We start from the raw sequence: 25,681 nt of genomic DNA, 5'->3' as shown, positions 1-25,681 counted from the left end.
TAGTGTTTTTGTTGCTGTTGTTGAACAGTTCAAACCTTCTCATGTATTCCAACGATTACTATTATCATCCTTTTTTGCAGATCTTCCTGGAGCAGGACCTGGCTCCTCCTGGATTGTTCGTAACATGGGGGGAATGTCTTATCACCTTTCCCTGCATTGTCTGTGTCAAAATCACCCCGCAGAGCTTTGCACAGAAAACTCTTATTTCGCTTTGCTTATCAAGAAAGAGCGCCAGAGAAAGGGGCCTCCAGAAGTTTGTCACTGTGTTAATTTATGACCCGTCGAGTTCAGACCGGTCGCTTGGATTCGGCACAAAGTTCACGCTCTCACGCTGCAGCCGGTGGCAGCTTTGTAGATAAAGGATTTAACAAAACGCCGCAATATTGCATTTCAACGTGACAGAGAGCTCTTGGCGCTGCCGCGTATTTTGTGCCTGCTGCCAGTTGAGATGTAAAAATTGTCAGACTATTTCTAAGTGGAAATCCAGGTGTTCACAATAATGAAAGTGTAAGTAAAATCGTAAGAAAACCTCTGCTATTAAATCTGTTCCAGCGATAGTTAAGAGTTTAAAAAATTAAATCTATTAAAATGTATCATGTGTTCAAAATATTTCAGACTGGAAACAGAACGTCCTGACATTTTCCAGCGTGAGAGCCACTGTCGACTTGGTGAGGGAGGTGGCGGCTCCAGGCAGCAGGATTTTCTGTGAAGACCCCGCACACTGCCCCCGTCTCTCCTCTGCCCTTTCTCCACGCCACACCTGCCCTGCCCTTGGCCGTGGTTCCTGCCCCCACCAGCTCGCACCTGAACCCCTGCTCTGCACACTCGCTTGGAAGTGTGTGCCTCCCCCACCCCCTGGCGCTTCAGTGACTGCCCCCCTGAGCACCGCCTCTTTGCCCCCTTTGAGATCCTCACACGGCAGCCTGGGGCAGAGAGCATCCCAGCCACCTGCCGGCCCAGACTCTCGGTGTCATGGGCCAGCCCAGGCATGAGACAGAAGTGTTCCCAAGCGTGGGGAGTTGGGCATGTCCAAGGTTCAGAAGACCCAGGATGGAGGCCTGTGACATGGGGTCTTAGAACTCATCCGGCTACTTCAAAGAAAATACCTTTTTCTTTTGTTTGCCTCAAACATATGTAGATATGACTGGAGTGTTTCCCAGGACTGAAGGGACAGGATCGGTGCTCGGTAGCCTCTTCCCTGGAAGGGCACTTTTTTACTTTGGGTATTTCCCTGTGGTAAAAGTAGGGAATGGCTGGATAATCGCTGAATCTTATCTCCATCCTTTTCTGTCCTGCAGCCAGGAGGGGCACGTAGGGTCTGTTCAGCCACATGCTCACTTGGTTTCTGCTCAGGCGCTGGACCACAGGTTGGCAGAGTCTGAAGCGTGTGACTGGAGACGGGCTCCCTGGTGCAGGCTGGTCACCATCATGGCCTTGAAGATGCTGTGTCTGAACCCAGCGATCCCCAAACTTTCTGACTGTATACGATTATGCCTGAAGTCGTTTTGAACATTCACTCCCCATATGCGTATTAGTTCATTTACAGATGATATAAACCACTCTATTCATGTAGCTTGTACACAAATACGCAAATTAAAAAATAATGAGATACACTCCACAAATGGGGGACAGAAGGGAACTTCCTCAACCTGATAAGAAGCAGCTACAAAAAGCCCACAGCTCATATCAGACCCATTTTTTTTGTGGACACATCTTATAACTCAGCAAGAAAAAGACCCAAATAAAAACAGTTGAAGAATTTGAATAGATATTTCTCCAAAGAAGATATACACGCGGCAAATGGCACATTGAAAGATGTTCAGTATCCTTAGTCATGAGGGAAATGCAAGTCAACACTACAGTGACATAACATTTCACACCAGCTAGGGTGACTAAAATAAAGAAGACAGGTTGTGGAGAAATCGGAGCCGTCAGACGCTTCTGGTGGGATTGCAAAATGATGCCGCCAATTTGAAGAGTTTGGAAGTTTCTCAAAATGTTAAATACGTTTTGAAACAGCAATTCCACTGCTAGGAATCCACCCAAGAGAAATGAAAACATATGTCCACACAAATAGGTGCACACGAGTGTTCATAGTAGCATGATTTATAGTAGCCCCAGAGTGGAAACAACCCAAATGTTGAATGGACCAACTAACAAATGGATAAATAAAACCAGGTATATCCATAAAAGTGGAATATTATTTGGCATAAAAATGAATGAAATCCTGATACATTCTACAACATGGATGGACCTTGAAAACATTAGGCTGAGTTAAAGAAGCTGGACAAAAATGTCACGTATTGTATGATTCCATTTACATGAAACGCCCAGGACAGGCAAATCCTAAGAGAAAGAAAGTAGGTGGGGTGGTGGCCGGGGCCTGGGGAGGGGTTTTAAGGGAGGATGAAAATGTTCTGAAATTAGATAATAGTGGTGGCTGCAGAACTCTGTGAATATACTAAAAACCACTTTAAAAGGAAGAATGTTATGGTACCTGATTTATATCACAAGAAAATTGTTATAAAATGATGAGATTAAAATACAAAGTTCTAAAAGGTCTAGATTGTCTTCTCTCTTTTATCCAATGAATCATCTACACACTCCACACTTTGGGGACTTTAACACACTGTGCTAATTAATTATGGACCCATAGACCTATCTATTTGGAATTATTTACAAAGCTTTTAGGGATTTTTCTGAAATCTCCTTTCCCAGAGACGTGGTGGTCGCCATTTGGGCTGTTTGCTTTCAGAAAAGCTACCCTTACCATCAGGAGGCTGCATAAGATGTGGTTTGATTAGACACGAATGTCGCTTAGTGGTTTCTCTACTTGAACACATTTAAACATTAAGATTAGGGACCTTGAGAGTTAAAATCCTAAATCTGCAAACAGGCAAGCCTGGAAACGCTTGTAAACCAGGGGCATTCTTTTCGGTGTCTAACAGATGTCAGATACGTTTTGCTGACTAATGAAAAAATACTCCAACCGAGAATGGTGTATTTTTGATAGCTTGACACGGAATTCAAAGGACTTTAAGATGGCACAGGTGTTTGCCCATTGAAGGCAGAGGATTCACTCAGTTAAGGACCAAAGCCTTCCACCCACCCTGCCCCCTCTTTTATACATTTTTGTGATTTTGGTTCTGTGATGGTATCTGCTCAATTCAGAAACAACTAACTGGTTACTTTAGTGAATTGAAACAGGACTAATGAATTTATTTGAGAAAGAATCCCAGACCTTCAGATGATTTGTTTGGCTAGTTTACTGATTGAAAGTCATTGATCTGATTACATAGTTACTGTTTCCCTCTCCCTAGATTTTGGGTTTTCCACAGGCACTTCTGTTGGTGGCAGCAGGGGGCCCTCACCCCAGCAGCAAGTGAGCATCTCAGAGCTCAAGTTCAAGCTCATTAAGGACAGTGCTGGCTCCCTCTCTCATCTCACTGCCAAGCTCATTAGACGTGCCCCGGGCTTAGCTGAGTTCACTCAATTTTTGCTATCCTTCTCCATGGCTTTGATGAACTTTGGTGCCATAATTGCTTAGTTTGGCGTTGCCCTTTTACATAACACTCCCCCGACCAGCCTTGCGTTGCCACTCATGTCCCCACGTGCACCAGGCACCTGGATTTATCCTCACCAAGCCCCGTGCCGTCAGAGCCCCTACTTTCCCTACCTCCCAGGGCAGCGGGAGTGGGCAAAGGGCCTACGGGCATGCAGACAGCATAACGGGCAGAGCAAGAGTCAGACGCGGAGGCCGGGCTCCTGGGTCCACGGTCTTTACCACTGTGTCGACCCCTCACCCCCACCCCCACCCTGCACTGCGGACGAGCCCGGAATCACTGAGGGAGATTTTGGTCTCAGAAGGTGACTGTCCTCACATCTCTGTGCTTTTTCTCATCATGCCAGTAATACTTAATACTTTTGAACAAGTAAAGCACGTGTGTGTTATTGTTTTTTTTTTTTTTTTTGCGGTACGCGGGCCTCTCACCGTTGTGGCCTCTCCCGCTGCGGAGCACAGGCTCCGGACGCGCAGGCTCAGCGGCCATGGCTCACGGGCCTAGCCGCTCCGCGGCATGTGGGATCTTCCCGGACTGGGGCACGAACCCGTGTCCCCTGCATCGGCAGGCGGACTCTTAACCACTGTGCCACCAGGGAAGCCCGAGCACGTGTGTGTTTAACAGAGAAAAGTTCACAGGAAAACGCAGACGTGTGCAGCAGAAGGAGACTGGGCCAGGGAAGGGATGCAGGCAGGTTACCGAGTGCAGAGGGTAAGACTCATCAGAGAGAGGGGGGCTGAGCTGTCTACACAGGAAGATGGAGATGGGGAGATGGAGGTCAGAGGCCAGCTGTCCCCTCTGTCTGTCCTCTCTGTCTGAACTGCCACTCCCTCACGCTCAACCCAAGCACTGCAGCGACTGCCCATTCGCAGGGGCATAAAGGAAGCCGAATCCCAAAACCACGCCTCCTGCCTCTGCTACCCAACTGGGTGAAAGAGGAAAACGACCCCAGCAGCCCAGCGGTCCTTTTACAAATGCAGATAAACCTCATAACGGATGTGTTTATCACTTGAATAAGTAGTAACAAGTAGATGGAATCATAACAGAAGTTATCTCTGTGCGGGGTTCGTCTCTCCTGCGTCAGCTGTGGAGTAGGAATATTTGGGGGAAGAGGGCCGTGACGCTACAGAGCGGGAGTTCAGTGGGTCCCCAGCGAGCAGCCTGCTTTTCTGTTTCTTACTTCTCAGTAAATTAATGACATGTGGTATGAAAGAGATCAGGCCCTCTTTTGGGTGAGGCATTTGAAAATATTTTATCAAATGCCTCGATTACTGAGACTGGCCTTGGGTGCTGTGAGCAGTAATGTAATGTCTGAAGCTGTCACATGAGCCTCAGGGACCAATCTCCAGGGCTTCTTAAAGGGAAATGGGCTTCAGGAAAGGAAGACTGTGTCCCTGCACCTGTGTATACATACATATAAAATAACTTCTATCTTCCATATATGTTTATATATATAGTTATGGTTAGGATTCACATCTGCCAGTCTGGCTACTTTCATATGGGTTGTTAAGATTTGCAACCTTGGGACTTCCCTGGTGGCGCAGTGGTTAAGAAACCGCTTGTCAATGCAGGGGACATGGGTTCAAGCCCTCCTCCTGGAAGATCCCACATGCCACGGAGCAGCTAAGCCCGTGCACCGCCACTACTGAAGCCTGTGCTCTCTAGGGCCCGTGCTCTGTGAAGAGAAGCCACCGCAATGAGAAGCCCGAGCACCACAACGTAGAGTAGCTCCCGCTCACCGCAACTAGAGAAGAGCCGAACGAAGACCGAACGCAGCCAAAAATAAAAATAAAAAAAGTAAAAAAAATGTAAGATTTGCAACCTTAATAGACGAATCTTTAAGATCTCAAGGTGGATCGTCTCCTGTGATTTGGAAGCTTTCCTTTTATAAGAAAGGATTTTTTTTTTTCACAAAGCCAAACACAGTTGTAAAGAGTTAGAATTAACTTCTTATTTTACCGTTTGGAGTTTTTACAGGGTGTGTGGACTTCCTTTGTGCAGCTCCTGTGTGTAGGATGCAAGCTGTGCTATCACTAACAAAGGGTCCGAGTTAGTGCCCTTTCCTCAGCTTGTACAAAACTCTTAGCACATCTCCCCAGCAGCACGATAAAATGTAATTGTTCTCATTTAAACCCTTCCCTGAGTTTAATTCTGAAATTTTAGCAGGACTAAGAATCATTTGGAGTATTTGTTAAAAAGGCAGCCCGAGATATTCTGATTTGGTAATTCTAGAGTAAGTGCCCAGAATCTGTTTTTAAACATGGTGCCCAGGCAAATCTTACTCAGAGAGTTATTGGGTCACAACTTGGAAAACCCATCGACTGGCTGTGAGTAATTCTCAAGGGCAAGGGCTTTATCTTATACATTTCTGTGTGTTCCTAGCACCTGGCACATGGCCTGGGGCAGAGTACTGCTCATTAAATACGTGTAAAATGCTGGATGAACGGATGGGTGGATAGATAGATGGATGGACGGATGGATGGATGGACAGATGGACAGATAGATGGATACATGGAAACCAGTGTCTTTGCCAATGGGCCTGCTGTTGGCAAGCCGTTGGTGGCACTACGAACAAACTTTGGCACTCATTTATGCCTTTTCTAAACCTCAAGAAACATTTTGATATGTCTTAAATAAGAATAAATAAGTTCCTGCCCAAATAGGAAAAACTCTGTCACTTTTCTTGGATTTCAAAACCATCAAAGCAAAATTTGCAGCTCCTGATTATCTCACTGTTTTTGCAACTCGCTCATTGCTTGGTTTATCCAATTTAGCACATGCAAGTCAGAGATGTGTTTGCATCACAAATAAACTGCCTTCCGCGTGCCCCAACACTGAATTCGGATTTGAATAACGCTAAGTAGGTCTTCACATTTGGCTGTTGTGGTTAATACGACCATTCACAGCATGTTTCCATATATCTTCATTACAAACGTAAACATAATTAGCTCTTATTCAGAAACAATTTGGTTGTAAAATCCAGTGATTTCTAAACGTGCACCCCATTTTAAGAAACTCCAATATGCAGTCGTTCAATTTCATGGAATGCATAAATTCAGCACCGGTTCATTTCAGAACTATTCTTTGCTTTACTATAGGATCCATTGAGGAGGCTTCCGAACAATGGGATTCTGTAAAGCATTTAAAATGTTCCTCCCTTTAATAATCAGACATAACCTCAATGGAGTGCTGCAGCACCCCCATTAAGGCAATTATCTCATTATTGTGACTATTTTCATGTCTGTCTCTCATGCTCACTGTGACAATGAATTTTATCATGTTTATCTTTGTTTATTCAGGTCTTAAATACTTGGTGCTTATTTAATGCTCTAAGCATTTAAAGGACATTATTGGATTCCTGCCCCGTCACTGTATCCCTTCAGATTCTTAATACATTGTGGGAACCCCCCAGAGTATTTACTAAATGAATGTCCTTGCTGTAGGAAGGTAGATAATTCTATATTATGATGTATGGGTACTGCATGGCTGTGGAAGGAAAATGAAGGGCTTGAAGGTTCCTCGGATATTTCTTCTTGTTATAAAATAAGAATGACCTTTGCAACTCCATTTAGGCTCAGCTGCTTATGAATTATGAGGTGCTCCTCGTGGAAAAGACATTTCCTACAGCCCACTCACCCTCTGAAGACCACAAAAGTTCTCTGTAGAAAAAAATTACACATTTTCAGTCCACGGAGGGTTACCCATGTCAACTGGAGTTTTATTATCGTCCTTAGTGCTGGGAAGAATTACTTTCGGGAAATTTTAGCTCATTACTTCTGGTCTTCATCAGCTGTTCTCTGGGGCGGTGACCTTTACCGAGCACAGCAGCCCCCCTCTCTGTCACGTTCCCCCCCATTCCCCACGGAAACAGAGCAGGTAGCCTGACAGCAGAGCGAGACTCAGGACACCGGAGGCAGCAGACAGGAGACTGTGGAGCTGGCTGATTTCAGAAGGAATTCCAAGAGATTTATCTCCTTTTTTTATTTAAGGATCTGTTTTGTGAGTTTTATATATAACCAAGAATTGATTTTACAAAGTCAGTTAATTACTGGGAGAGAAAAAAAGTAGATTTATGTAGTACTTTTATGAGCACATGGTATAGGGGAGTGTGTGTGTGTGTGTGTGTGTGTGTGTGTGTGTCTGTGTGTGTCTGTGTACTCGTTTGCAAAGTAAATCCCAATACTTGCTCAAATAATCAAGAATTGGGAAAGACAAAATACTTAGAGTGATTTTTCACTCAGGACTCAGACTCTAACTAAAAACTCTGAAGGCACAACTGTATCAACTCCAGGGAAGGGGTACGGCCTCCGCTGAACTGGGTGGTCTGGCTGAACGTTGGGGGTCAGCAGAGGAGTCTGGGTTCTCTGAACTGCCCAGTTTCGGGGATGCCCTTGAACCCGTGCACTTGTGGGCAGGAGTTTACTGCCCATGCCCTGTCTCAATCTCCTCAACATTATCCTGGATGGGGAGGGAAAGGGATAGAGTGAGATCTGACACCCATTCTTTTGTTTAAATCATCCCAATTATCCTGGCCATTTTACTATATTGATTTCATTGGTTTCAATTCCCATTTTCTAATAGCAGGAGAAGTGAAGGAAGAGAGTGAGAACCTTTCACAGTAACTGGTTGGCTATCAATGGGGCGCGCCCTACTCTCAAGGCTGGGTGGCCGTGGAGTTTGCCTCCCAGGTCACCATACGGTCTTCAGGCCAATCACACACGCTGTGAAGCTACACAGACCCCACATGGGCTGGGGCTGACGTGTGCTTTGTCTCTGCATTATTATTTTTGGGCATCATTGTTATTTAATCTTGCTGTGGTACTTTGCGAGGTGAATCAGGCTCACTGGCATCCATCATCATGCCCCGAAACAAAAGCCTCTATTTTAAATGAGAGATACTCACTGGAGCCCACACAGAGGGGACAGAGGGGTTGGAGGGGATGGAGGAGAGGAACCACGGTTCTCAACTCCCTGGGTTTTTCCTTAAAAACAGGAAGCCCATTAAAATGTGACAGACATTTCTCTTCCCGCCATGCCAGCTGATAAGTACTTAACCGAATGCTCCTTCAGAAGTCCAGCCCTATGTATTTAAATTCATTCAACCAGAAGCTCAGCTATCTTGGGCTGCAGAGTTTCAATTGACTGTTCCCAGTTCACTGCTTCTCGTCCCTAATAACTACATTATAGATAAACTGCATTTTTTAAATCATTCTTTCCCCATTTCCAATTTCTGTTCTTCAGATCTCTGTCAAATAAAATGTGCAGTTTTAGCCATTCCCTCCCGCCCCTCCCCTGTCCCCCGCCTCCCACCCCCACCCCCACCAAGCCCCGCATAGGGAAAATACTGAAACAAGAGAATCAGGTCCAACTTGTCATCCAAAGTCGTGTCTAGAATGATGTGGAATTTTTACGTTGTGTGAATTTCCCATTCAGGGTGGCCTCCCCGGGAGCTGGTGATGGTCCAAGCCTCCGGGATGTCTCCCTCACGTTTCCCGGAGTGGACAGTGCAGTGGGGCCAAGGGGTTTCGAGGCTGGAAGCAGACAACTCTGTCTTCCTCTCTTCTCCCCGCCAGCCGACCCGGGAGTGGCGGGTGGGCTGCAGGGCGTGGAGGCCACGGGCCCGTCAGCTGCCCCCCACCCCCTCGCCGATGGCCACGTCAGGCCTGACTCATGTCCAGTCACCGGCAGGCTCTGTGGCCCCATGTTCTGGATTTGAAGTGTTGTTCCCTCCGGAGACCCTTTCCGGTTTTTAGTTGGGAGGCTTATGGCTTTGCTGTCCATCGGGGTCTCTCTTCCCTGACAGCCCAGTCCCACCCCTGCTGCCCTGGAGAAAAGTGGACCAGATCCGAGTCTGCAGCAGAGTGGACTTGCCCTCACGGCCATGCCTGCTGCTGAGCTGACCCAGGAGAGCAGGTGGAGGTTGTGTGGTTGGGCCGCGTTCTTCTGGGAGCCAATCAGAGCCTCTGTTCATTTGTTTCACAGTTTGTGAAGACGCCCACATGGCCCCCGGGCTCACTTTCCTGCTTGCCTCCCATCTGCTTTGATTACAAAAGGGATTAAAAGCAAACACCACCAAATGAAGCAAAAATACCAACCAGTCCAGGGTAGAGTGGATTCACGCCAAACTTCAAAAATTCTCCAGGTCAACACTTCCGTTAAGAAAGAGGGCTTTCTGTCGACACAGGAAGTCCTGGTCCTTTCTAAGAGGGACGGAGGGTCCATCTATGACAGGTGCCCGCCCTCCTGAGCGCACACGTGGCGTTTAAAAAGTATTCCTAACCACAGAACAGCAAGGGTTGGAATGATCCGCTTCTGACGTATATTGTGTTAGTTTCAGACGTGCTCTTGCGGCAGCATGATCGCTGTCTTGCTCTCGGCCAGAGTCCCCTGAGAAAGCAGGGATGTTGATGGCCAAGTAGAAAAGGGGCAGGTCATACGTGTGACTGTTGACCTTCACGTGTTCTGTGGCCCAGAACAGGCTGAGCACCAAATTGGTCTAGAATCCAATTAGCATCAACCGAAAGACCACCTGTCCTCAGCACTGTTTCTGGGGGCGACATGTCACTCTCTCGCAATCAATTATTTCCCTGTGACACCTTCGCCCTCTAACTGCTCCTCCTGCTGTCTGCATCCCAGGCTCCTTGATCAGGTGGTGCTTCATGGTTCTTTCAGCCAGATTTTGGCCTGGATTTAGCTGGAATTACATAGCCACGGACAACAGGAAGTGAGATTTGCCAAGGACACTGCACATCTGGGGGGCCCTCCCACCAGGACCCAGTTCTCTCTGTGCTCCGTTTCTCCTGCCGATTCTCAAATATGGTTGTTAAAGAGAAAATATATAGTCAACATCTAACTTGTCGCAAAGGCTCACCCTCTGCCAGGATGTCTCATTTATGACTAAAACAGCCCTATGATGTGGCCCCTTTATCAACATCCCACTTCACAGGAAGGTAGGTAATGTGTCCACTCACACCAATGGTCACTGGCAGGACCAGGACTGAAATTCTAAGGTTTGACCTCAAAGGTGGTCACCACATCGCCTGTCGCTCTGCGTTCTCCCCTCACGTTAAATGTTGTGGCATCCAAAGTCATTTGAGGCATGACTGTCCCCACTCCTGGACTGTTCCCTTCTCACGATGGACTGCAGTGGGGCCACTGCCCACCTGTGTCCTCCCCAACACCTCCTGGTGAAAGAATGATTCACCTGATCGGGGGTCCTGGGGCTGGTCTCCCCTTGCTCTCTGGGATCCCAGACCTGAGAGGCCCACGCTCTCAGACGCTCTGGGGCTGGCGAGGCTGGAAGGGTGTCTGCAGGGTCCAGTTAGGAAGCCTGGCGTCGGGGCACCCAGCCTGGCATCAGTAACCAGATGACGTCCCGATCCGTCGACCTGGCTCCTGTATCTCAATGGATGAGAAGTTGGTGGGAAAAGAGGTATCTTGCCATTACTAATCCCCATCTCTCCCACCATTTGTTATTCTGACTTTTCCATTAGCCATTTTTTTTAAAAAATTACATTCTCTCTTTCTCAACAATAAGAGTCTTGGTCATGTTCATGAAGGGAAGTGATCCCAATTCACAGAATCCACAAAGCCATCCACTGGAAAATGGGAGGAAAATAGTAGGACTTTAATTTAAAAGCCTGTGTGATCAGAAAGATTTGTTTTTGTAGTTCTCGCAAACACAAGATTTCAGCTGGCTGTGTTCTCGACATGGGTCGGAATCTGGGTCTCAGTTTTGTGGATCTTGGGTTGGACGGAGAATGTTGCCACGGGCATAGTCTGCACGGCATCCAAACACAGGGTTAGTTGTCATCTGTTTGGAACCTAACAGCACAAAGGGTAAAGCCGAGGGTAGAAGATACTCCAGGATTAAGAGAAGTGGTGTCCACACAGAAGACATAAGTCAGCTGATGGCTCTTCTCACTGCACAGTCATCGAAAGCTTCCTCATAAAAACCAAGCTGGCAGGAGGACTCCTCCTGCTATGAGGCGGGCACTGGGTCCCCTTCCTCCCGTCAACCCAGCCTCCTCAGGCAGGACTCGAGCTTCCAAGTGTTTGGTGACCATTTTTATAAAATAAGGGCTGGGTTAGCGCTTCTAAAATTCTGCAATCATCTGATTTACCGGCCAAACCAAAAGAACAACATTGAGTACATTCACCCTCGATCATAAGTGACCCTTGGGTCCAGGGTGACCGTGGGGGTCAGATGAACGCCTCTGGACTTGGTCAGCCAGTGTCGGAGGGAGGCCGCAGTGGGGTGTTCTGTGCACCTCCACCTCCAGAGGAGAAAGGCCAGTGGACGGGTCTTTAGGACTTTCATGGGCCTTCTTCCCAGGGACGTGGCAGAGAATGGAGGTCAGGAGACTCCGAGTGTGTTCTGTGCACCTCCAAATCACCCGTGCAGTCAAGGCCACCAGCCCTGCTTCCCGAGAGGAAACGGGGGCTCGGACACTGGCCCTCGGTCATGCTGGTGAGTGACACGTCGGGACCCAGACAGAGGGCCGCCTGTCGCCCTCTCCACCCAGCCCCTATGTTCCCAGCTTCCCCCTCATCCTTTCCAGTGTAAGAGAGCAAACAGACGGCGGGTTCTGTGGCACCGAGAAGGTGCACAGCTTGTCCGCTCCCCGCCGTGCCCGGGAAGATGCAGGTGGACGTTGACCACAGCTGGGGGGAGGCCCCTCTTCACCCCAGACCCAAGGTCATAGCAAGACGAACTGAACTTTCACGGATGCCAGGTCACCTGAGTCTCACAATTTCATACGCTCAATGCCGGGGTGAGCTCAAGGCAGCTCCTTCCGCTGGGGAAGCCACCCACGTTGCAGACCGGAAACCAGAGGCTTGAGTGAGCTGCCCAAGGGCACCCAGCTGGAAAGGTGGGAGCTGAACTTAAATTCAAGGCCGCCGATCCCGACCTGGCTCTGGTGGCAGCGGGAAGCCCCACGTGCTTGTCCCACGTGTATCTCAAATTTTGCCTAAAGCCAAACTCGTCATTTCTGGCCACTCCCCACACACATCACGCCTTGGCATGGGCCCTGCAGGTGGGGAGGCTAGGGGGCAGCCTACAAACAGCTTGTATTTCAGGAACCACCCAGGCCCGCTGTTGGCTCCCTTCCAGCCGCAATCACGGCAAACTCAGGCTCCTTGACTGCGACACAGCTGCCCCCTACTGTCCTCCTGACGTTTCACCCCACTGCAGAGGCTCCACCCCCCGGCCCCGAGTTCCATCAGAACCCATCCACCCCGACTGGCTCTGCTTACAGCCCCATCACACCGTCCTCACAGCCCAGCTGCTGCTGTCGCGAGTCCTCCACGGGCACCTGCTTCCTGGCCCCGGGGCTGTTCCTGGCTCTGGGACCTGGATCCCACGGCCTGGAGTGGCTAGGCCATTGGACACCTGACCAAGAGCTGGCAGGAAGAAAGGGCCTTTGCTGAGATCCGGGTGGGCTTGCCTTCCTGTCGTCTTCCTGTCTAGACGCCTGGGGCGAACTCTGTGCTGGCAGGAAGGCCACGCTGCCGAGCGCCTCTGCCTCCGCCTGCCTGTTCACTTCACGACCCTGTTGTGAACCCAAAATGACATTCCACGGATGCTGCAGGCCAACTCGTGCGCTTTACGGAGGCACGTTCTCTCCGATTTCTCCATTTAGGTAACTGAATAAAACCTCTACCCAAGACCAGGCGACCCAGAGTCCTTTTCCTGAAATGGTCACAAATGAAACATGGTTAAGATGCGGAGAGACTGACGCCGCTGGCAGAAGATGACTTTTATCACTGATTTGCTGTAATCACAACCTTGGGGAAACAGCCCTGTATTAAAGAGAAGTTTCTCCTGCTCGGTGTTTGTAACTTTTGTCCTGTAGGCTTATAATTTTGAGGACTTGAGTGAACTCATAATTCCCCAGAAGGCATTAATGTAGAAAACACATTTTCAAAATGTTTAATTGTTGAGCTATTGCTGCAAATGATTGTTTCTCTTTTCTTGCACCATTTGGGCTCAAACATGCGGGGATGAGGGGTGATGAGACGGAGGGGGGAGGCGATGAGGTCTGGGGACGTGAGTGCATCTCTCTCCAAACGGAGAGGATCTCTCTGCCTCCTGTGTCATGAAGGATGGTGATGTTTCAAACACAGGTCCCAACGCAGCCCAGAGAGAATTGGGGAAGCTGCTGCATTTGCCTTAAAAACACAGCCGAGTGTAACAGGGTCCTACAGCACAGCACAGGGACCGATATTCAATATCTTGTAATAACCTACAATGGAAAATCATCTGAAAACAAAGTATATGCATATGTGTGTGTGTCTAACTGAATCACTGTGCTGCACAACCTAAACCTACCTGGGAAGAAGCGGGTGTTACAGCTATGAGGCGGCAACCGCGGGGATGCAGGTCCTGAAGGGCAACTTTCAGACCCACTCTGCGCTCCAGGCCAGTGTCAACCTCGTCAGAGTAGCCGCGTGGTGGGTCTACACTCGGCACCCATGGAGCCTCGACATCCCGCGACCTGAGGGCCCTCAGAACAAACAGCCACCCCGTGTGAGTCCTGGGGACCAGTGAGACCGGCCCCAGAGGCCCTACAGGGCGAGCACAGCACAGCCGCCTGGCACAGCTGGGCGACGGAGCTGGGTCTGTGTGGAGACGGGGTCTGCAGGGCTCCCTCCCACCCCCCACCCCTGGCATGTCCGTCCGTCGGGCAGGCGCAGAGGCAAGCGGCCACGGGGAACCCGCCCTCCTCCTTCTTCCTGGGTCTCCCCCCACCCCCCACGGCTCCTTGGACTGGAGGTGATTTCCCCTCGGGACGTTCCTCTTCACCTCCTCTGCCTCTTTCTCCAAGTTGTCATCTCTTTTCTGCTGTCTCTCCTTTTCACTGTAACAGTGTGTCCCCAAGGAAGAGGGGACCTGGCCATCCCGACAAATCCTGTTGTCTACACGGCCAAGGGCAGCCTCTGCACTGACAAAGGTGGTCTTCCCGAGAGGGAGCCGGCGAGCTCCCCGCCACCCTGCCACCTCGGTGCGGGTGGCCCTTGCCCCGGGAGCCCCCTGTCCTCTGCCAGCCCTCCAGGTCGCCTGCTCCCTCCTGCTTCCTGCCCACACTGTGTCCCCTGTGTCGCTCCCATCACCGGGGGCCACGTGCCGCCCCGTTTCCTCGACCAACCTGTAAAAGTGCCAGGGCCTAGGGGGAGGGCAGCCTGGGGTCTGAGGGAGGGTCTCTGCCCCCCTTGGGACCGTCTTCCCGGCTCCGAAGGGCTGCGCTTTCCTGCCCCTCGGCATCCTTGTCTGTACAGGGAATGTGAGTGGTGCCGCCTGCCAGGTTTCTGTGAGGCCCGGATGTGCTATTATACGTAAAGCGTGTAAAACAACACATGACACAGTAAACGTCTGATAAATACCAGCTCCTAGTGTCCCCATGGATCATCGCCGGCACCACCAGCGTCAGTCGTGGCTGCAGAATAATGAGGTAACTGGGGAAGCTTGGCTTACGGCCTCTGCTTGATCGATCAACAGTCATGTTAACTAAGACGCCAAACACAGTATCGGGAACATACAGGCTTAAATACGTATTTAACTCTTCTAACTTAAATTGTACCAAACTTCTTTTAGTAGGAATTCAGATGGTGGGGGCTACTGTATAAATGTATACGGTACATTATATCTATCATGTTTAAGTGTACATTTATAAGTGTGAGTTGTATACGTTGAGTGTACATTGTACAAATTGTATCATATAAATTAGACTGTGTAGACATTGTGTGCACACTGTGTGAATTGTAACGTATAAATTATATTACGTAGACATTGAGTGTACATTGTACAAATTGTATAAGTTGTGTATACATTGTGTGCACATTGTACAAATTGTATTACATAAATTATGTTATGTAGACATTGTGTGTACATTTTATAAGTTTCATCATATAAATTACATTGTGCAGACATTGTGTGTATATTGTATAAATTACCTCCTATATATTATATTGTGTAGACATTGTGTGTACATTGTATAAACTGTATCATATAAATTGTACTGTGTATATATTGTACACACATGATACACATTGTATCGTATAAATTATATTGTGTGGACATTGTGTCAGTGCGTAAGTGTATTGCTAGCATCTACAGTGCCTTCCACACCCTCGCTGCAGAGGGATTTTTGGAAACTCCTCCGTGTGTGGCAGCCGTGAGGAGACCCATCTCTCCCATTTGGCCGTCAGTGCCTCTACCGAGGAGACGACGTGCGGAAGGTCAGGGCTGGCTGGACGGGCGGGTGGGTGTCTTCCCTCTGTAAAAGGCTGCTTTTCCCTCCTCGTGGACCACAAGAGGGTGTGTGTGGCCACAGAACACAGACGGAGCTGAGGTGCTGAAAGGAAGAAGGCTGCCTGGATAATCAGGGGCTCGCCTTGGGCAGGGGGCAGAGTGGCCACGGCCGAGCAGAACAGTTACAGGGAGGCGGACAGGCTGCCGGGACCTGGGCACCTGGGCACCCCGGCATGAGAGAGTTAGACCTGGAGCTGGAGTCCCGAGCCTTGCTGCAGGGGTGGGACACCCCAGGGCCTGCTGGTGGGAAGTAACAACTTCCCCTGGACCTACTGCACCCTGGGCACTGGGGTCCAGGCCGGGTCAGCTTACACAGGCCCTGCCAGCGTCTGCCCCAGGTACTTACCTGAGCCAGGAGGGCCCCTATATGGGATTAGTGACCTTATGATGGAGACTCCAGAGAGCCCCCGCCCCTTCCTCCAGGTGAGGACACAGCGAGAAGACGCGTCTGTGAACCAGGAAGCAGGCTCTCACCAGACACAGAATCTGTGGTCACTTTGATCTTGGATGTCCAGCCTCCAGAACCATGAGGAATCAATGTCTGATGTTTATTAACCACCCAGTCTGTGGGATTCTGTTACAACAGCCTGACTGGACTAAGACAGAGATATACTTTTATAAAAATCCTGAATTGCTACATTTCAACTTCGTGCACATTGAAAGTAAAACATGAATATTACAGTTTCTGTGTTTCCCCACAAATTCAGCAGAAATCCTCACAGGCAAGTGGCCACCCTCCACCCTGGCTCTCACCAACCACAACCTCTCCACGCTGCCTGCATGGATTTCCACCTGTTCTTTATAACCAGAGTCACCAAAATTAGCCTGGTGTTCAGATCACCTGTCCAGTGATTTCCAAGGGAAGAGACACATTCGATTCCCTGACGCCCGGGCTTTTGGGGCAATGTGGTGGTGAGGGTGCACATCCAGGTGGAAAAGGGGGAGGACAGGGAAGGTAGGTGGGTTCTGTACACCACCCCACCCCCAGGCCCCCGGCACCTTCTGCCAAAGCCTGCAGGGCTCAGGGGAGGTCCCCAGAGACCAGGTGTGTTGCTCTGTCTAGAGAAGCACAGGAGCCCAGCTCCTCAGCTTGGGGTCTTTGTGGCCAGAGTCGCTCAAAGTCGGGGTCTGCTGTGCTGGTGGGTCTCAGGATGTGGTGGGGTCCCGTCCTAATCCCAACCCCCCAGGGAAACAGAAGGTAAACACCCAAGACAGTGTGGCCATGAGGAACGCCTTGCTGAGGCAGAAAGAAATCAGCCCTTTTCAGGAAAATAATTAGGACCCAGGACTGTCCCCTTCTGCTTGTAGAACCTGTAAAGCTGCAGCTGTCCTTCGGAGGTCATTCTGGAATTGCCAGGGCTGGACATGCGGCCGGGGCAGAGCCGACCCAAGCGTCTGGGAGAGTGAGGCCCCCGGGCTCGTGAGGGGGACCCTGCAGGCATCTGCTGCAATTTCAGGGTGTCCTTAGGTAGAACATCTCGGACAGTGTTAAACCGTCTCAAAGCCAAGTAGGTGTGATTTCCACACTGTTTGTAATCCAAGCCCATTTAAAATCTGGGGACAGCTCCAACGCTAATTTGTGGCATCAATATTAACAGTTCTGTGTTACAGCAGTTAAGGTGCTGCCTCTGTTGAAGGAGACAGACTGGCAGGACTGTGAAATTACAAAAACAACCTGTGAAGTGTCCGGGGCGGCGGGGGTCACGCTGGCTTTTGGGAGAAGGACAGCAGGTCTGTTTGTGTCCCAAAGTGCAGCTGTTGAGTACGAGGTGACAGTCAGGCCCCTGGTCTAATTCTGAAGCTAATTCTGGGGGAAGATTCCATGAAATGGACTGCGTACGGGAGCTCTGATCCAAGTTTGCTATAAAATGCTGAACTCTGAAAGCACTGTTCATTTCCATTATGTTATATGTCCCCATGGTTCCCCCCTCCCAGCAGTGAGAGCTGTACCACCAGGGAACAGAGTAGGTGCGGGTTAAGTGTGCCGAGTGCCTGACAAATGGCCAGGACAGGCCTGGGGCGTCCGCTCCCTAGAAGGACCTGCAAAGGGCTTGAGAAGCAAGCAGGTTTCATGGTTAGTTTTAAAGGCATCCCCCTCTTACTCTCAGGGAGAAAGTGCTTCAGTTGTTTTGACAAAATCTTTGAGACACTGTTAGTTCCACTGCAGCCTGACATGGAAATTAAAAACAAAACAAAACAAACAAACAAAGGGAATCACTGCGGGTGAAGAGAGACTCAGGAACAAGATAATAAACCTGGTAGTTTTCAAACGAGGGGCGACCTGTCACCACCTCTCCCCCTTCCTGCATCACCGAAATTTTTAGTCACTTTCTTTCTTCTCTCATCACGTGGGAGCTCTTCTGTTTCCACGGAGCCAAAATGCTGAGAGATAAGCCTTTCTGGTTGAATTTAACGCTGTTATTAACTCTTTTCTAAGGGTGGGAAGTGAAGACCACAGAGATCTAGATTTTGTGACTTTACTTTTGTTTTTTTTTATAACAAGGATGTTCCAGGTAATGAGCATTTATATTCTGACACCGTCTCGTTATTGCTTCCAAGTTTCCCGTGAACCTAAAGGAAATCTGAGGGCTGGCTCTCCCACCAACCCCTGGGCTCTTCTTTCACCGTGTCAGCTGGTGTTTGCAGAGCGCCCATTCGCTTGGGCCTGCGCCGTTAGAGAATTTAATAAAGTCGTGTTCTCATCACTCTGGCAAAGAAACCTGAAGTCAGAGCTCATGAAATTGAAGGAACGAATCAGCCTGGTTCTGAGAAAACCCCCAGGTTGAGGAAATGGTGGAAATCTGATACCGCAGAAATCGAAGTCTGTGATTTTAATCTTTATCGAGAATGTTATTCTTCAGAACTGTTTTAGAATGGAGGTTGAAACTTTACCTCAGCCTGGCCGAGCAGACACCTCACTTGTCCACAGAAGGTGATGTCCGGGCGCCGAGGGTGGTGGTCCTTGGGGGTCTGACCCGAGGGACATCTGGGGGGCTATGTTGTTCAGAGCTGTCCTCACAACGGGGTGAGCGTCCGACCCACCAAGCTGGCCCTGCCGTGACCTGCTCTGCGGCTGAGGCCGAACAGCCCAGGGCCCCCGACAGAGCAGGTCCTGACCCACCTGCGTGGGGATCAGCACGGCAGGGGCCTGGTCCTGGATTTCTGGCAGCCGGGCCCAGAGTGGTGTTTTACACACGCTCCCCACACGACCGACACCTTAGAAGTTTTTTGTTCATTTTTCGTCACTTAAACAGGGGAGCTCCCCCAGGGACGGTTCTGACACCTCACTCAGAGGAGACTGAGCCTTTGGTTCAAAGCCCTGAGCAGAGGCGCCAGCTCTTCATTTGCTTCTGCAGCGGCAGAAGCTGGCGAGCGAGCCTTAGAAGCAGACCCCTGGTGTGTCCTGCACACCAAGCCCGCCCTGTGGGGCAGAACCCAGACTTCGGGCAGAGAGCATTAAATACTGAGCTTGAGACCCGAGGTCCAGAAGCTGTGTCGCTCCAGCGGTGACCGCTGCTGCCACCCCCTGCCTCTCCCCCCACCCCACCCGGACTTGGGCAGGGTCCCTCACAGCTCAGTGGTGGGAGCTGCCCTTCCTGGGGGTGTGGACGGCGGTTCTGGGGGCCCTGCCAGGGCTGGGGGGCCTGGCTTGTCTCCTGGCACAGGTGCTGATGGCGCAGTTAGACAGGTAACAAAGGTCGTGCCTCTGGCCACCAGGACCTGCGTGAGCAGGAAGCATGCGGTGCGGATGGCGCGGGGCAGAGGAGGAAAGCAGAGCAGCGTTTACAGGGACGCCTGGAATCTTTCTTTTGAAGCTCAGTCCCTGAACCCAGACCACGTCCAAGGTGGGATTCGAATTTAATAAAGCCGCAGAGGGCGCCTGGTCCTGAGCGCCCGGCGTGTGCGCCCCACCGCCCCGCTGCAGGGGCGAGGGGAGCAGGTAATGAGCCTCCAGGACGGGGCGGGTGTGATGGACGGGCTGCGGCCTTCCCGCTGCTCCGCTCTCTCCATCATCCAGTCTGGGTGTTAGCGGACTGTCAGGGAAAAATAATTCAGTGGCTGTGGCTTTAACTGATGTGCTGCATTCTGGGGTCAAATGACTGTTACAAAGTAGTGGTTTCCTGCATCGTGAGAGCTCAGGGTTGACAACATGAAAGGAAAAGGCATCACGGCCGGAACTCACTGACATCATTCAACTCATGGGGGTTGGGGTGGGGGGGGCAGTGGGAGCTGGAGGAAGGACACTTCTTGCTAAACAGCATCGGGCAGAGGAGGAGGGGGTGCCCACAGCCCGTGGGGAGGGGGGCCTTCCAGGGACGGTGGCGGGAGGACACGGGCCAAGGGCAGCCTGGGGTCATCCAGGCCGCGGGGGGCAAAGGGGCTTCCTTGGGAGCTGTTGGTGGGTTTGAGCTACAGACGGTGGTTGGTGGGTGGAGACACCAGGCAGGAAGGAGGAGAAGAAGAAAAGAGGAGGAGTAAGGAAGGGACAGCAGGGCTGCAGTGTTTCTGGCAGGGACTCATGTCAACGCCACACGCCCGCTTTTACCTGGATTGTGTATTATTTGAGGGTGGGTCGAAAGGCAAGACGCATGGAGGTTATGGGCTACCCGCCTCCAACCCGCTCCTGGATGGTGCAGTAAATATTTGAAAATAAATGAATGATTTGGGGGCGGAGGTAGCAGGAGAAACAGCTGCCCCCCTCATGGGGTTCCCTGTTCAATGAAACCTTCACGCGGCCAAGCTGTGGGGACCAGACCAACGTCTGCTCTGCCTGTTTGTGCTCTGCACCTGCCAGAGTCAAATAAATGTTTGTTGGATGGACGGATGGGTGGATGGATGGATGGACGGATGGATGGACGGATGGATGGATGGATGGATGGATGGGTGGATGGATGGATGGATGGATGGATGGATGGAAAGATGGATGGATGGATGGACGGATGGGTGGATGGATGGATGGATGGATGGATGGATGGATGGAAATATGGATGGATGGATGGACGGATGGGTGGATGGATGGATGGATGGAAAGATGGATGGACGGATGGGTGGACGGATGGACGGGTGGATGGATGGATGGACGGATGGGTGGATGGATGGACGGGTGGATGGAGGGGTGGACGGATGGATGGATGGACTGATGGATGGACAGATGGATGGACAGATGGATGGACGGATGGGTGGACGGATGGATGGATGGATGGATGGACGGATGGACGGATGGGTGGATGGATGGACGGGTGGATGGATGGATGGACGGATGGGTGGATGGACGGACGGGTGGATGGAGGGGTGGACGGATGGATGGATGGACAGATGGATGGATGGAAGGATGGATGGATGGATGGACGGGTGGATGCTTGGACGGGTGGATGGATGGATGGACGGATGGGTGGATGGACGGACGGGTGGATGGAGGGGTGGACGGATGGATGGATGGACAGATGGATGGATGGAAGGATGGATGGATGGATGGACGGGTGGATGCTTGCTCCTGGTCGTGATTCAACATAGGGTTCTGTCCTAGTGCATTTGTTTGGTTCACTGTCCAGAACCCCTCCAGTTGCCTGAATCTGGGTGGTGCCCTGCTTCCTCTAGTGGACACGTGACCTCCTGAGGCAAATAGTGGATTCTGCCCGAGGTGCCGTGAGGTAAAGGTGCCCTGATCTGAGCAGTGACTTACAAGTGCTGAGTTCTGACTGTGGATCCTGAGCTGGGCTAAAGGCCTTTAACTGTAAAACCTTTCTCTCCTTCACTGATGCCAAAAGTGAAAGAGAATAACTTCCTGTAGCTAATACATTAGAGATGCCCACAAATAGTTCTCAAAATGGTAAGAAAAAAGAAAATTTGCATAAATAAGCAGTTACAAGAATAGGAAGGAAGAGCTTGCAAAGTGGTACAAGAACACTTCCCGACACAAGGACGGTGCACGAAATACTTCCTGAGTGAGGGAGGTGAGCTCTGTGAGAAGCACACGTGTCCTCTGGTGTGACGAGGCCTGGTGGCGGCATGAGGCAAGGCCCAGCCCGGAGCTCCTCCCTCCACCTGGCCCGCGGCTCAGGCAGCGTCCTCCAGCCTCCGGAGCCAGAAACTCAGCCCAAACCAGCACCGAACTCGCGTTCCCACCGCAGGCTCCCTCGGCCCAGCCGCAGATAGTCACTGAGGGGCCTTCCTGCCCCTCAGTCCTCTCTGGGGTCAGGAACCCTGCCGCCCCAAACCCCTGCTGCCCCCACTGCCCCCTGCACAGCCAGTGTCACCATCACCAAGGTGACCGGCTGCCCAGCTCTCCCTTCCCTCTGCTAAGTCGGGACCAACAATTTTTCCATTCACACGCTTCCAGGCTCTCTCCCCAGAGTTGGCAAACGGCTCCAACGCCGCAGCGGGAGAAGCAGCACCTGGTTTGTCTGGGAGAGAGCAGGGGGTCCTCCTGCTGCCCCGTCCCCGCACCCCCAGGACGCCGCCCGCTGGCAGCTACCGGAGAGCTCTCACCTGAGGCAGGAGGTGACTTTTACTCCTGCTGGGGACGTGGCCGGGCAGCCGGATGTCGAAGAGGGCCTGCAGGGCGGCCTGGGCCGCCTGGCCCTTGGCCAGCTTCTTGCTGCGTCCCGAGCCTTCGAACGTCCTCCCGTCCACGCTCACGGCCATGACGAAGCTCTGGGCGCGCCTCTTCTCGGGCTCCGAGAGGCACACGTAGCGCAGGCCCGAGCGCAGCTCGTTCAGCAGCACCACTGGGTTCCTCGCGCCTGGAGCCGCGGGGCCCCCCAGGTCCAGGTCCAGGTCCAGCGGGCGGCCCAGTAGCCGGCCCTGCCGGCAGGCCGTGGACAGGCGGTCGGGGGCAGCAGGGCGGCGGCCCGGGAAGCCCTCGCTGGGGGCCGTGGGCTCGAACCGCTGGAACAGGGAGTCGGGGAAGTCGGCCTGGTCGGAGGTGAAGTCCGGGGCTGTGCCGCCTGGGGCCGGGTGGGCCTGGCAGGCGTTGGGGAGCTGCACGAAGGACCGGAGGGCCAGCTCGGCCGCCCGCATCTTGGCCTTCTTCTTGGTGGGCCCGGTGCCCTCGAAGGTGAGCCCGTTCACATCCACGGCCACGGCGAAGACGGGCGCGTGCACCGGGCCGGTCTGCGACACCGTGCGGAACTGCAGGCCCGGCCGCAGCTCGTGCAGCTGCACCAGCGCGTTCTTGGGTGCCACGGACCACGAGAGCCTCCTCCAGAGGAACCGCAGCTGGCACAGGTGGCCGCCGTTGCCCTCCTCCAGTGGCCGCTTCCTCTTCAGGCCGGGTGCGCCCCCTCGGGCCCTGTCCCCGGAGGGTGGCAGCCTGGCCTCCAGGTTGCTCACGTTGCGGTTTTCCTTCACGTCGGCGCTGCTGGTACCTGGAGGTGAGAACAGACAGCGTGACCCGTGGCTGTGGCCCGACCGAGGGCGTCGTTGCAGGTGACCCCCTGCAACACTCAGCCTCCGGACACCAGCCGGCCTGGCACCCTCTGGAGGCCATGGGGAGACCACATGGGCAGCACCTTGGATCACAGGCCCGCAGAACTGACCACACCCCTGCAGGTGGGGGTTAGGGCCCAGAGGAGGGGACCCTGCCTCGTGAGGTGCCCGGAGTGGACCGAGTGGGGTGGATGCAGGCGGGGAGTGTGTTCCCACTCAGGGCCATTCCCAGCTGCTCTCTGAGTGCCGCCGGGTCCCTGCACAGGCCCCCAGACCCCCTAAATCAAGGGAACACGTGGCCTCTCTCTCCATCGGGTTTGGGCGACGCGGAGGTCAGGGAGGCCTTGCCCTCGGGGTGGAACGCGAGGGAATCGTGTGCTCACACCCTGGACGCTGGGTGACACTTAGGCTTAGTGAACTAGATCTAGATGCCTCTACGTAGATGAAGCTCTAAAATATAATGTTAGATGATAAAAGCAACTTGCAAAATCATACACAGAGGCTATGGTTAATAAGTTACAAGAACACAGAGGTTACACAGCATTCGTGCCTCCACACAGGTGGTAAAGCTCAGACACGTCCCAACTCCCTTGGGACACAGGGAGGAACAGAGGCTCAGAGGGTGGCTTCGTTTGTATCTGTGAGGTTTTCTGTCTTTTGCACAAAAAGGTATGAAGCAAATTTAGCAAAGTCATCATTTGCTAACTGGATGTGAGGAAGGCGGGTAATGACAATTTAGTTTTCTGGTCTGGCCCTCTTGGACCACCCTCCTCCGACACAGCTGTTCCATTTGGGGAACCTCAGCCATGGGTCCCCACATGGCCACAGACGTGCGTCCCACTGCCCTGGTCGACGTGCTTCTGGAACGCCCGACCCTTGGGTTTCCCGAGAGGCTCTGAGGATGACAGGGCTGGGCGGTGGGTTACCCTTCCCTGACCTCACTCACACCTTCACTCTGGCCCCTCACTCCTAAAATGCACTCCGGGGTGGGTTATGGCCCTGTTTTCTAGGAGAGGAAACTGAGGCCCCACGCGGTGAAACAGCTGTCCAGGGACACACCGTCGGTTAATGGGGGAGGTGTGACTGCATCCAGGCACGTCTGCTGTGGCTGGGAAGACGATTTTACGGCAACTCGGTCACTTTCTTGTCCGTTTCACAGACTAGGAGCTGGGGAGAGGAGGATGCCGAGGGGAACTCTGCTGACAGCGTGGATGGACGCGGGAGGAAGCGGCCAGGCTTGGGGCCACGCAGGACCCTGATGCCCGCAGATTTCTCCGTAGGAACTCATTCAGCAAGTGGAAACCTGAGGGGGTTTTACTGCCAGCCCACAGCGCGTAGGCAGACTTTGGGCGTGTCTCCCTCACCCCAGCCCGAGAGCCGGAACAGGAAGACGCGCTGGGTCAGTGACCTGGTCCCGACGGTGCAGCTGCTGGGTGGTCACCACGAGAGAAGGACCATCTCACAGGCACGCAGCGCAGGCTGAAGACCGGCGCCCTAGAGAGGCGTCCTGGCTCCAGCTCGGGGCCAGCCCTCCTCAACCACGTCGTCCCCAGCAGGTGTGCCCCACAGAAGGCGTCAGGCTCCGACTTCAGAGCTCTGTTTGCTGCAACCTCAGCTGCTCTGAGTTGCGAGGTGGGCTATCGGCATTCCTCCAGCAGTTTGCTTCTGTACAACAGTTGGTTTGCAGACGTCGTTTTGTTCAAAGGGGTGAACCTGAGCGTTTTATAAGTTAGAGGTGGGCAACATTTGTTTACAGTCTATTTCAGTAGAAATAATTACCTTCCAAGCATCAACACTGAGTCTCAGCCTCTTTTTGTGGTCATTGTGCATATTGGGTGCACACACAGCAAGGAGTTCTGCCATTTGGGGTATTTCGGGCCAAGGAGTGGTAGATGGGAATAACCATGCGGTTTCCCAAACCGAAGGTAAAGGTGGAAAAAAAAATAACCCAATCCAAGAAGCCCACAGCAGATTGCCCAGAAACTCACTGGGAGCTCTCTAATTTCTCACTGATTTCCCATGACGTGGGGCTTGAGCGTGGCTGTGAGTGTGACTAAAGTGGCTGGCATGTCAGATGCCCTCTGAGCCTTCTGAGGGGAAGGTTTATCTAGGAGGAGCAGCCCAGCAGACCCAGGTTCCCCTCCACTTGCACTGAAACTGCTTCCGCACTCTTCTCTTCGACATCCTAGGACTGCTATCCTTAAAGTGAGCCACGGAGATCTGAGCGCGGGTGAAGACCCCTTCCTCGATGATCAGTAATTAATGAAAGCTGATGGGAGTGCAGACTTCTGGGCTCCATCCTCATATGCTCTCTGGGGGTGATATCACATGCTGGTTTTTGCAAACGAGCAGATTAGGGGCTCTGCTCCCCCAACATGGC

The 25,681-nt window shown here is 52.1% G+C and overlaps 1 protein-coding gene across 1 annotated transcript in view; it reads right to left on the bottom strand.

Annotated features, from left to right (window-relative positions):
- The window catches only part of ADARB2 (adenosine deaminase RNA specific B2 (inactive)), a 361,537-nt gene that overhangs the window by 73,815 nt on the left and 262,041 nt on the right, over window positions 1-25,681 (bottom strand). Inside the window, exon 3 of the mRNA XM_060003592.1 lies at window positions 22,363-23,240. Coding sequence (XP_059859575.1) covers window positions 22,363-23,240 — 878 coding nt within the window. The remainder of the gene's footprint in view (window positions 1-22,362; window positions 23,241-25,681) is intronic.

The sequence above is a fragment of the Delphinus delphis genome, chromosome 2 (assembly GCF_949987515.2).
Source record: "Delphinus delphis chromosome 2, mDelDel1.2, whole genome shotgun sequence".
Taxonomy (NCBI): domain Eukaryota; kingdom Metazoa; phylum Chordata; class Mammalia; order Artiodactyla; family Delphinidae; genus Delphinus; species Delphinus delphis.
Note: the sequence above shows the minus strand (reverse complement) of the source record. Positions and strands in the feature narration are given on the sequence as shown.